The sequence below is a fragment of the Neofelis nebulosa genome, chromosome X (genome assembly GCF_028018385.1).
Source record: "Neofelis nebulosa isolate mNeoNeb1 chromosome X, mNeoNeb1.pri, whole genome shotgun sequence".
Taxonomy (NCBI): Eukaryota; Metazoa; Chordata; class Mammalia; order Carnivora; family Felidae; genus Neofelis; species Neofelis nebulosa.
Window position 1 is genome coordinate 46,552,989 of NC_080800.1, and position 11,854 is coordinate 46,564,842.

General features: G+C 41.0%; 1 protein-coding gene across 2 annotated transcripts; it reads left to right on the forward strand.

Moving 5' to 3' along the window:
• Positions 1–5,000: 5,000 nt before the first annotated feature.
• Positions 5,001–10,700, forward strand: LOC131502447 (P antigen family member 3-like). Of its 2 annotated transcripts, XM_058713202.1 has the most exons (6): positions 5,032–5,123; positions 5,992–6,080; positions 6,192–6,283; positions 7,148–7,256; positions 9,053–9,203; positions 10,589–10,700. In XM_058713202.1, the coding sequence occupies exons 3-6, from the start codon at positions 6,200–6,202 to the stop codon at positions 10,590–10,592; spliced, it is 348 nt and encodes a 115-aa protein (XP_058569185.1). In that variant the 5' UTR covers positions 5,032–5,123; positions 5,992–6,080; positions 6,192–6,199; the 3' UTR covers positions 10,593–10,700. The 2 variants fall into 2 exon arrangements, with proteins under 2 accessions (XP_058569184.1, XP_058569185.1); XM_058713201.1 differs by lacking the exon at positions 5,992–6,080 and having other exon boundaries at positions 5,001–5,123.
• Positions 10,701–11,854: the final 1,154 nt, after the last annotated feature.

Genomic DNA, 11,854 nt, shown 5'->3' on the forward strand with positions numbered 1-11,854 from the left:
GGAATGAACATCCAATGGAAAAAAGACAGTCTCTTTAACAAATGGTGCTGGGAGAACTGGACAGCAACATGCAGAAGAATGAAACTAGACCACTTTCTCACACCATTCACACAAATAAACTCAAAGTGGATGAAGGACCTGAGTATGAGACAGGAAGGCATCAAAACCCTAGAGGAGAAAGCAGGACAAAACCTCTCTGACCTCAGCCGCAGCAATTTCTTACTTGACACGTCTCCAAAGGCAAGGGAATTAATTAAAAGCAAAAATGAACTATTGGGACCTCATCAAGATAAAAAGCTTCTGCACTGCAAAGCAAACAATCAACAAAACGAAAAGGCAACCAACGGAATGGGAAAAGATATTTGCAAATGACATATCGGACAAAGGGCTAGTATCCAAAATCTATAAAGAACTCACCAAACTCCACACCTGAAAAACAAATAATCCAGTGAAGAAATGGGCAGAAGACATGAATAGACACTTCTCTAAAAGAAGACATCCAGATGGCCAACAGGCACACGAAGAGATGCTCAATGTCACTCCTCATCAGGGAAATACAAATCAAAACATGATTTATCTGGTTTTGATACATATTTTTAAAAATACAGTGAGATATCACCGCATGCCAGTCAGAGTAGCTAAAATGAACAAATCAGGAGACTATAGATGCTGGAGAGGATTTGGAGAAATGGGAACCCTCTTACATTTTTGGTGGGAATGCAAACTGGTGCAGCCACTCTGGAAAATAGTGTGGAGGTTCCTCAAAAAATTAAAATAGATCTACCCTATGGCCCAGTAATAGCACTGCTAGGAATTTATCCACGGGATACAGGAGTGCTGACGCATAGTGGCTCTTGTACTCCGGTATTTATAGCAGCACTTTCAACAATAGCCAAATTATGGAAAGAGCCTAAATGTCCATCGATTGATGAATGGATAAAGAAGTTGTGGTTTATATACACAATGGAATACCACTTGGCAATGAGAAAGAATGAAATATGGCCTTTTGTAGCAACATGGATAGAACTGGAGAGTGTTATGCTAAGTGAAATAAGTCATACAGAGAAAGACAGATACCATATGTTTTCACTCTTATGTGGATCCCGAGAAACTTAACAGAAGACCATGGGGGAGGGGAAGGGTAAAAAAAAGGTAGAGAGGGAGGGAGGCAAACCATAAGAGACTCTTAAAAACTGAGAGCAAACTGAGGGTTGATGGGGGGTGGGAGGGAGGGGAAAGTGGGTGATGGGCATTGAGGAGGGCACCTGTTGGGATGAACACTGGTGTTGTATGGAAACCAATTTGACAGTAAATTTCATATTTAAAGAAATAAAATAAATAAAACATAATAAAATAATCTCAGCCTCAGGGGTGTCAAGGGAGATAGCCATATATTTAATGAGGGTCTCCTTCAACCTCTGTAGGAAGGCTATTGGGCTCTCATTCTGTGTTTGTAAAATAGTGGCTAATTTAGTATAATTTAGGGGCTGAGTCTTAGATATTTTAATGTTTTTTAAAATACAAGCTTGGAAGTGGCAGCAATACCATTCCCCAATCAGGATTTTGAGGTGGAACTGCCTGAGTTCTAGTTAGGGAGTTGCAAGTTCCCTATAGGACCTCCAGTCCCATGGTAATTAATGAGTTGCCCATCCCCATATCTCTTAGCTGCTGCCTGAACCCCACAATTTTCTGTCTCATTAAGAGTCTGATTTAACAAAAGCATTATATCTTTCCAGGTCAACTCAAAAACATATGTAATATGCTGAAAAACCTCTATATACTTATCCGATGAGAACATTTATCTACTTCTCCTTTATCTGTCTTAAAGCTTGTAATGTAAAAGGTTTCTCCTTCTGGCATTCTAGCTTCTCATAAGGGAAACATGTCTGTTATATTACAGGGCGGGCCCAGATGAGGTGGGCAGTAGGGAGCAGAACTGCACTTTTTATATAGATTGAGAACCCAAGGAGGTGGAGGTGGAAGACTTCCTTTCCTCCTTCTCTAGGTCTGCTTTGGATACAGGTAAGGGGCCCTTAATTGTTTCCCCTCCAGAACGGGTTGCCATTAAATCAGGATCCACCTTACAGTACTTACATGTATCTCGATTTTTTAAAAATCTTAAACCAGTGTATATTTAAAATCCATTTAATATAAAATTTCCTTTTAAAGATTTCCCTCATGAACCTTCTAAACTTTCCTTTGTATTCAGATTTTGTCCCAAGCCATTTGTCTCCAAATAGCCAGTCTCATTGAGGACAAAATTACTTTCTTTTACCTTTCACAAAAATGTATTTCCATTCCTTATATTTTTCTTACATATCCATCTTTTTTTACATACAGAGTTGTTTTTTTATTTCCATCAGCCTTAATTACATTTAGCAGAATTGTAACTCCTAGAAACCATAGTCTCCAGGGAAAACTCAGTAGTAATCAATTGTGAACTGTCTGTTACATCAGGATTCCTTAGATGTCAAACTTATGAATCAATTAAGCACAAAACATGTTTTTTTAACAGACCCAAATATCCTTAGTTTTTCTGCAACAAGTCAAAAGCACAAACCCACATCTAGTAATTAGTGCTTTTGCCTTTTATCTCATTAGACATACAATGAATTTAATCTTAATTAATCATGCAAGTAAAACTTTAACGTTTTAGGTCACCAAAGACTTTGAAAGCTATTTTAACAATTACCCATGAAAACTATGAGACAGACAACATTAAACATTATTTAAGTTATTCTTTTGCTAACAAATTGGAACAGAGATAACATGAGCTTATCTGACCTTCAGCAAATCTAGATAGAATAAAAGTTTTGTTTTGTTTTCCACTAGTGGAATTAGGCAGTCCATGCCAGTCTGGAGCAGACAGGGAATTTCCCTGAAACAAAGTGAGTTTGGGCAGCTGCTGGGGAATATTTCTTAAGGTCCCCGTTCTGAGGTAGACTGACCAGAGACCGTTGGCTCTAACAGTTGGTTTTGAGGAATTCTCCCCATCCTGGTATCCTAGATGGGTACCTCCCAGTGAACACTGTCGCAGGACAAGCATGAGGGAAGAGGTCATTTTGTCCACCTGGCCTCTCCTCTCATGGGGATTTAGACACCTCTTAGCATTGGCAGGTCAGTAAAAACCCCAGACTTGTATCAGGCCTCTGCGGACCTGATTCTGCCTTGAGCCATATGAGGTCTTCACGGAATCTCAGGGTAGGACCCACTCAGGCTCCATAGCCGAAAACGTGGAGCATAGGCACTCACACACACATTTAGACAGATGACAGATTTCCACTCAGGATTTCCCTGTCCTATGTGGAGACTATATCACCAGGGAGGTGATCAAGCTCCCCTTCCACCTCTAGGGCAGGCCTGAATTCCGTCCTAGGTCCCCGGGGACATTTACCCAATCTGATGTCCCATCCTGGCAGAATTTTCCTATTCCCCCTGGAGTCCGTTCAGCGAAGTGGTGGCCAAATATTGTCAGGCCCTGCGAGGGGGGACGGGGCGGGGGGATCCAGTGAAATCACCGGTGGCATGCCTTCCTTTCTGTCACAGGGGCCCAAGAAGAGTGGCCTTCTTGCTGGCCTCCGACAATGGTGACTCAAAGGACAAGCGCGGCTGTGGGCTTCCTGACCAATGCACCAAAAATGTTACAGCAAATACTTGGTGGCCAGGAAGAGACAAGCGACACACACTCGGGATTGGAAAAGACTATTTATTCTGCACCAGTGCCGGCCCAGTGGAATCAGGTCAGAAGACTTAGCCCTGAACCCTGGGTCTGGCCTTCTTTTATGTGTGGGATTGTAGGGGTATAAGGGGAAAAAAAGGGGGGTGCACATATTGACTGTGCTACACGGGAACTTGACAGATGCAGGAGGTAAGCAAGATGACAGAAGACAAAAGCATGCAAGGGAAAATCTGGTCTCGGACATCTAGCTGGCCCCCTTTTTTTACCTGCCCTTCCCATATTTCCTTCTCACCATGAGCTACATCAACATAACGTTGCTATCACAAAAACCTCTTGCTTAGGAAAATAAAAGTTGAAAACAACTCTATTGTCCATTCCAGGAACTAACTGAAAGATCCATCAACTCTTCAGTAAAAAGTGCCAAATGACATTTTTCAACCATAAGGAATTTGAAACTTTCGACTTAATATTCTTGCCTTGCTGTGTCCACCAAACCTACACCATTTTAGCCCTATTTTTACTCAGTCTTCATCACAACCTCCCCCAACGTTGAAAGAATTGTTCTACTCCGACTTCACAATTTGAATACATATCTCTCCTGTCCGGCCACCTCAAAGACTCTGCTAAGACCCTGTCCAGGTAGTGTTTTCCCTGACAGAGTTATCCAGTAAAGTCAGCTTTATTATCAAGTTGTTTGATTTTTGGAAAGCACAGTACATGACAAGCATAGTCACCATTACTGAACGTAACGAACCAGTGGACTGAGCTTAAACCCCAGGACCAATATGGATAGAAACTTCTGAAATGTGCACTGATTGAAGGACCACAGGTACTTAGAGAAATCAGTTACCAAACCACAGGTTTAAATGTGCAGTAACACAAGCAAAAAAGGTAAAGAAAACAGTTGTTAATGTATTTATTATACAGAGGAGAGCAAATTCACTCAAGTATGACAGCAAACCCAGAAGCATGGAAGGGAATGATTGATCAAAGCATGTATAAAAATAGTATTAAAGTACTTAGTATCTATTTTTGTTACAGATATCTTTCTGAGAAACATTCAGCACTAACGGTGACTTGTAACTGTCTGTCCCCAAAGTATCTGGTTGCAAAAGAGAGCTCGGGCAGGAGGAAAAAGGCCACTCTTCAAGCACCATGTCGGGAACTCTGCGGACACTGCCTTCCCACGCCTTGGCTGCAGGCGTGGGAAGAAGTCCACGAACATTGCATACACCCACGTCAGTACGCATACACCCAGTCAGTACGCACATATCCACGTCAGTACGCACACACGTTGCACCAGGCCTTTCCTGCGCATGCCCATTGTTAAGAAAGACCGTTGCTGAGCACGCGCCCTGCTGCCCACGCGTCCTGTGAGCAGAGCTGAGGAAGAAGCGGTGGTGTGGGCGGTGTCGTGATCTTTCTGGCTGCCTGCCCTCAACCGGTAGGTCCACAAATCAGTCCTTCCAGGACTTTAAGTGTGAGTGACTGTGAGGAGAGTGCCAGTGGGCCTCGGGCGGGTCGGGACGGTAGATCTGTGGCCTCGGAGGAGGAAGTTGCTAGGAGTTAGCGTTCTTCTCCTCACAGGCGTCGCGGCCGCCATGGCCCTCGTCCTCGTGGCGGTGGCACGGGGACAAGTGAGGACAGCTGGCGGCCGAGGACGGGGGAGGTGAAGACAGGGTGGGTCTTGGGGGCGTTCTTTGAGGTATCTGAGTCCTGCAAGCACCTGGAACTGCCGGCGGAGCACTGAAGCCAGAGTCCTCAGTGGGACCCTGGGTGGGAGGCGGGCCAGGCGGTACAGAACAGGTCTGGAACGGGTGCCTGTGGGCGGGGGTGGGGAGCGGTCAGTAGGTTAAGTGGCTGACGCTGGATCTCAGGTCAGGTCTAGATCTCAGGGTGGTGAGTTCGAGCCCCACCTGGGCTCCAGGATGGCCGTGAAGTCTACTTAAAACAAAAAACAAAAAACGGTGTGTGGGGCTGGAAACGGGGAACGGTGTGGGGTTGGAGCTGCGTCCCGGAGATTTGTATCGCACTGTGCAGGGTGTCAAGGGAGGAGCCGGCTCACTGGTCAGTATCGAAACTAGACACCTTGAGCCCTGGTGGTGGGAAGACAGCCATAGGCAGTACGCAAACGATTAAGACTTCTCTGTGTTCCAAGGAAACCTTATTTAAGAGGCAAAATGGGCCCAGTAACTGGGAATGTGGAAACAGTAGCGACTCAGGTTTAAATATCCAGCATTGTTTTCTCACATGCCTTTATGATGGGGAATCTAGCTGTGAAACTAAGCCTCGCGTTTTCTCCTGTCCTTAAGGTGATTTGACTGCCAGTTTGGCCGATGTGAATGATCTTGCAGCCCGTTTATTTGGTGTGACCACAGCATGTACACTATCCTTACGCAAGGTTGATTTTGAAAGTATTTTCAAAGTAAAAAAAAATTAAAATGTTACGCCTTGGAGGTGGTGTACCTAGCCTTTAGAATACATTTTCCAAATACTGATATTCTACTTTCAGGGTGAAAAATGAGTGGGCGTGTGAGAACAAGGTCTAAATCTAAACAAAGAAAGGATGATGGCAAGGCTAACCAGCCAGCTGCACCTGTGGCTGTGAGTACTTCAGCAATTGATGTTCTATACCATCAGTTTATTTCTCTGAAAATTTTGTTGACCTACCAACGTACAGATACAGTGATAAAAGTTTCTTTGCTGGGAAGGGGCAGGAAACATTGAACCAGAAGGATTCCATACTTGTGTTCCCTGGGTAAATATACCCTATGACTCCTTTGTCATGCTTACTAACAACAAGTTGTACGTATCCATCCCAGCATAGTTTAAAATAGCCTCCAGAGTGCTTGTGGGTACCTCTTCCGGGTAGCCACTCTGTGGGAAGAGTAACTCTTTTTTAATTTAAATTTTACTTAGCGTACAGTGCAATATTGGCTTCAGGAGTAGACTTCAGTGATTCATCACTTACGTACAACACCCAGCGCTCATCACAAGTGCCCTCCTTATCACCTGTCACCCATCTGTGCCATCCTCCACCCCCACCTACCTCCATCAAGCCTCACTTTGTTCTCTATCCTTAAGAGTCTCTTGTGATTTGTTTCCCCCTCTCCTTTATTGTTACTTCCCTCCCCATATGTTCCTCTGTTTTATTATTAAATTCCACATATGAGTGAAATCATAGGGTACTTGTTTTTCTCTGATTGACTTCTTTCACTTAGCATAATACATTCTAGCCCCATCCACATTGTTGCAAATGGCAAGATTTTAATACCTTTTGATGACTAATATTCCATTATATGTATGTGTATATAAATGGCCATATAACTTTTAGGAATACAATATAGAACTATATTTTATAAGTGTTTTTATACTTATTTATTATTTGATATAAAATGCGTAACATAGGTTTATATTATTGGCATGCATTAATGCAACTTTTTGTTCACACACACACGCACACCCTAGGCCCAGCAGCCCAGTGATGAGCAGCCTCAACAAAGGGAGGCACCCACTGAGTGTCAGGATATTATGCCGGAGCGAGAGAAAGCAGTTGAAGAAGCACCTCTGGATGAAGGTGAAGGGAAAGGGAAAAAGAATGCTTATGGGGGCACAGGGTATATTTTTGCATCACGCATTATGACGTAACAGGACAAAACAAAACCTTAGAAGAGAATCTCAGCCATTTCCTGAAAATTGTTTCAAAATGTGAATAGAGTATAGTTTACAGCTGTATTCACTCTAACGAATTTCCCCTTTTTCTTCAAGATTTAATCTGCTTGAACAGGCAGTCTGTTCTAAATCAGAGGAAACTGTTTACTACAAAAGTATACATTTTTTCACTAGTTGAATGTGTTCTTCTTAGAACATTTTTGCGTGGCCTTTTCCTTCCCTGCATCAAAAGTGTAAGCTGGTTTTAACAGTGTATGCAGAGTGCCGAGTCAGCATATCTTATAACATCAGGAATAAAGAAGATTTGCATAGGGATGGTAGCCTCATTTTATAAATAAGAAAACTAAGGTTCAGGGATTGTGGCTTGCCAAAGACTGCTTGACACATGGAGACATAACTCAGATTTCATTACACGGTTTTTGTACTTCCTACCATCTGTGTTGTTATACCAAAATGTGAGTGCTTTTGTATAAAATGCATTAAGACTCAAATGTGTCTGTACTGTAAAATAGCGTAGTACAGGCACAGGAATAAATGAAGTTCAGTGGAGCAAGAGATAGACTCCAGAAAAAGGCTCGAGGAATGACAGCCACCATTTCCTTTGCTTAATCATTTGATATGGTACACTTGGGAAACGCTGTATAATTTGGGAGACTGGCATATAGGTAAACTATATTAGTGTGATTTTTAAGTGGCTTTAGGAGGTGTTTAACAACTTATGATTAGGAAAATCAAAAGTATCTTAAAAGGATCATGAAACGGAAATTACCAGCTTCCAAAGAAAGTATTTTCATCAAATACTTGTATGGAATTATTGACATCATTCAGGCCATGGATTATTTCAGGAATTCGCTGGTGAGAGGTTTCTACGATAGGACTGATGACAAAGTCCATTAATTTCTTTCCACCCTGCTCCCTTTATTCTCACTGTAAGACAGAAGTTTGACTATAAGTCACTAATATTTTGCTGTTATTTTTGATACTTGGTTCTCTGCATGATTCATTTATCATAAGTTATAGAGAGAGACTTTGCCCCTAAATCTAACTAGTTAAATTTCACAAAATAGCTTTCAGGTTGCTCCAATAGGAGATGTATGTCACTAGTGTAGGATTTGTCATAGGCCCACAAATGCACTCAGCTAATTGTTCAGGAAATTAAATTTTAATTTTCATTAAAATCCTATCCATGGAGCAGGGTGCCTGGGTGGTTCACTCAGTCAGGTGTCACACTCTAGATTTTGCCTCAGGTCATGATATCAGGGTTCGTGAGCTTGAGCCCCGCATCCAGCTGTGCACTTAGGAGTGCAGAGCCTGTTTGTGATACTCTTCATTCTCCCTCTGTGTGCCCCTCCCCTGATCATTCTCTCTCTAAATAAATAAATAAACTTAAAAAAAATCCTGTGCATGGTGTACATTTAAGATTTCTTAGCTGATGCTCTCTATTCTTAGTACACTGTGGTAATATAATGCAAATGTAGATTTAGTGTGGTTTCTCTTTAGATTGTTATTTGAAATAAGGTTTCATATTACAGGAAAACAAAGATGGGAAGTCCATCTTTCCATCGCTTTTTTTGTTACCCTAAGTCTACAGGCTTGTATTTCATATAATGGCAAGAATACATATTATCACTTCTTTCTTTATATTTTATGTTTACTCCTTAAGTTGATTATCTTTTTTTTTTTTTTTTTTTTTTTGGTAAGGCCCTGACCTGGAATCTGGTATCCAGGAACTGCCTGTGCCAAAGAGTGGGGGCAAAAGTGAAGATGACAGTGATGTGAAGGGGGCGGATGTCCCAACACTGGAGCCCGTGAAGATGCCTGAAGCAGATATGTTATCCATTGAGAATGCAAAGTATGCAGATATTTTCCTGAATATTATATCTTTACTTATGTAGATATGACTTTATTGATACTTTAATGACAGAGTTTACACATAAAGGTAACTTTCATAAGTAGTTCAGACCCGAATTTCCTGACTGCCTGACTTATACCCTATCAGATGTAGACTTAAATTGGGTCAGAGCCTTCTTAAATAATAAAAAATGAAACCATTTCCTTTTTTATAAAGTGTAAATACTGGGGCGCCTGGGTGGCTCAGTCAGTTAAGCATCTGACTCTTGATTTGGCTCAGGTCATGGACTCACAGTTTGTGAGATTGAGCCCCACGTTGGGCTCTGTGCGGACAGCATGGAGCCTGCTTGGGACTCTCTCTCTTCCTCTCTCTCTGTCCCTCTCCCATTTGTGCTGTCTCTCTCTCTCACTCTCTCAAAATAAGGAAATAAACTTTAAAAAATAAATAAAATACACTGTAAATACTTTAACTGATGGCTACTTAAATTCAGAATCTTCTATAATTTCCTCTTTTAAAAACCACAAAATGGATTTGGAGTAAATACCAGTTTGTATGAAATATGCTGAGGCACTGAAGTAGGTTCTAATACCAGCTCTAACATAAGCTGTGTGATTCTGGGAGGATCCCTTCACTTCTGAATGCATCTTGGCTCATATATTTAGTGATTTCAAACCAGATATATTGCAGTCAGTTTTTATTGCTGAGTTTTGCATTCTGTGGTCCTATTGGATAATATACATGGAATACAAAAATCTTCCATTTTGTATGATTTATTTGTCATCAGATAACATCTTTGGTCAAATTTTAACATCTGAGTTGAGATTTCATTGCTACTGAGAACCAGAAAACACACTGCTTGATGTTGGCTTTTCTCTATGGAGACCTGGATACCTGTTCTTAAATTTTGTCAGACTCTAAATTATTGTGGCTCTTACAGAACACGTGCATTTTGAAACCTTTCCCCAATGAAGGCTCAAATGACTGAGTGATAAAATGGCAAGAGATAGTCTAGTTTCTAGTTTCTGCACTCTCCCTACATCAAGTAGGGTGCAAGCATGGGTGTTATATGTAAGCGATGAATCCCTAAATTCTACTCCTGAAACCAGTGCGACACTAGATGTTAACTAACTTGAATCTAAACACAAAGATAAAAAAATGAAACTACCTTTTAATAGGTTTATTTCATTTTATCTGTTCTGAACCTGAAGTGTTTTTTTTCTTTTCTTGTACCTACAGAAAGTGTGGTGTGTTCCAAAAATGTTGGTAAAGCATACGCTTGGAATTCTATCTTATAAAATAAAAACTATAGTGTCCTCTGTATATCATTAATTTAATGTAAATAAATTCTGCTGAGTAATGTTTCCAACTCTGTGTCTGTCTTACAGGTGAAGGACAACCGAAAGTGTAAGCAAGAAGAAGCTGAAACCATGCAAACTGCTCTCATGTAGGAAGGACACTTCACTGTTAAAAATCCCTCAATAAAATCTTACAACTTTCTCCAAAGACTCTTTTCAACCCTGTGTTAAACTTACTCTAAGTATTAGATGCTATTGAAAATTGTGTCATTTTTTGAAATTTTGTATTCTGATTGAGCTGGTAAGTGCAGATATATCTGTACATCAATACTCTCTCCAGAAGCCTTGCTACATAGGATTTAATGCCAGAGGTGTATGTCAACATCCATTATGAGCTTCCACATACACAATTCTATCATCTTTGAATACTAACAGTTTGTGTCTGCTGTTTTAAACATTACCCCCCCCTCTTTGTTTTCTCATTTCACAATATTGGACAGACCCACCCAGTACAGTGTTGGGAAGTATTGGTAAATAATGGACATCCTTGTCTTATTTCTGGTAGGAATTAGAAAATTTTTAGCATTTGACTATATTTACTGTGACATAAAAGAAGTTCCATTCTTAGGTTAGTTTCCTAACAACATTTCTATTGAATATATGTTGACTTTCATCAAGCACTTGTAGAACGTTTATTGAGATGGTTGTAGCAGTTTTCTTCCATTAATCTGTTAACGTAATGAATTTCGTACATATTTTCGTATGTTTAATTTTTTTTAATGTTTATTTAGTTTTGAGAGAGAGACAGACAGACAGAGCGTCGGCCAAGAAGTTGCAGGGACACAGTGAGACACAGAATCTGGAGCAGGCTCCAGGCTCTGAGCTGTCAGCACAGAGTCTGACGTGGGGTTCAAACCCACAAACCGTGAGACCATGACCTGAGTTGAAGTCTGGCGCTTAACCGACTGAACCACTTAGGCGCCCTAATGTTTTCCTATGTTTAAGTCAACCATATGCTACTGGGAGGGAATGTTCATGATCTATGATCTTTCTGAATAACCTACATCATATTAATTAGGTTAGAATTTGTATTAATATCTTCATGAGTGACATTAGCATCTACTTTTATTTCGTATACACTCTTGGATTTTAGTATCATGGATATACTGGCTTCATAAAATTTATTGGCATGTAAGACCTCTTTTTCTATCCTCTGGATCTGAAGAACCTGAAAGGCTATGAGTAATGTTGGACTAGAGTTTCCCATGTTCAGCTGTCTCTGGATTGCATCTTTCTTGGAAATTGGACCCTACCTAAATGGCGGGGAACCTCCAGATCCGCATCATTTCAAATTTG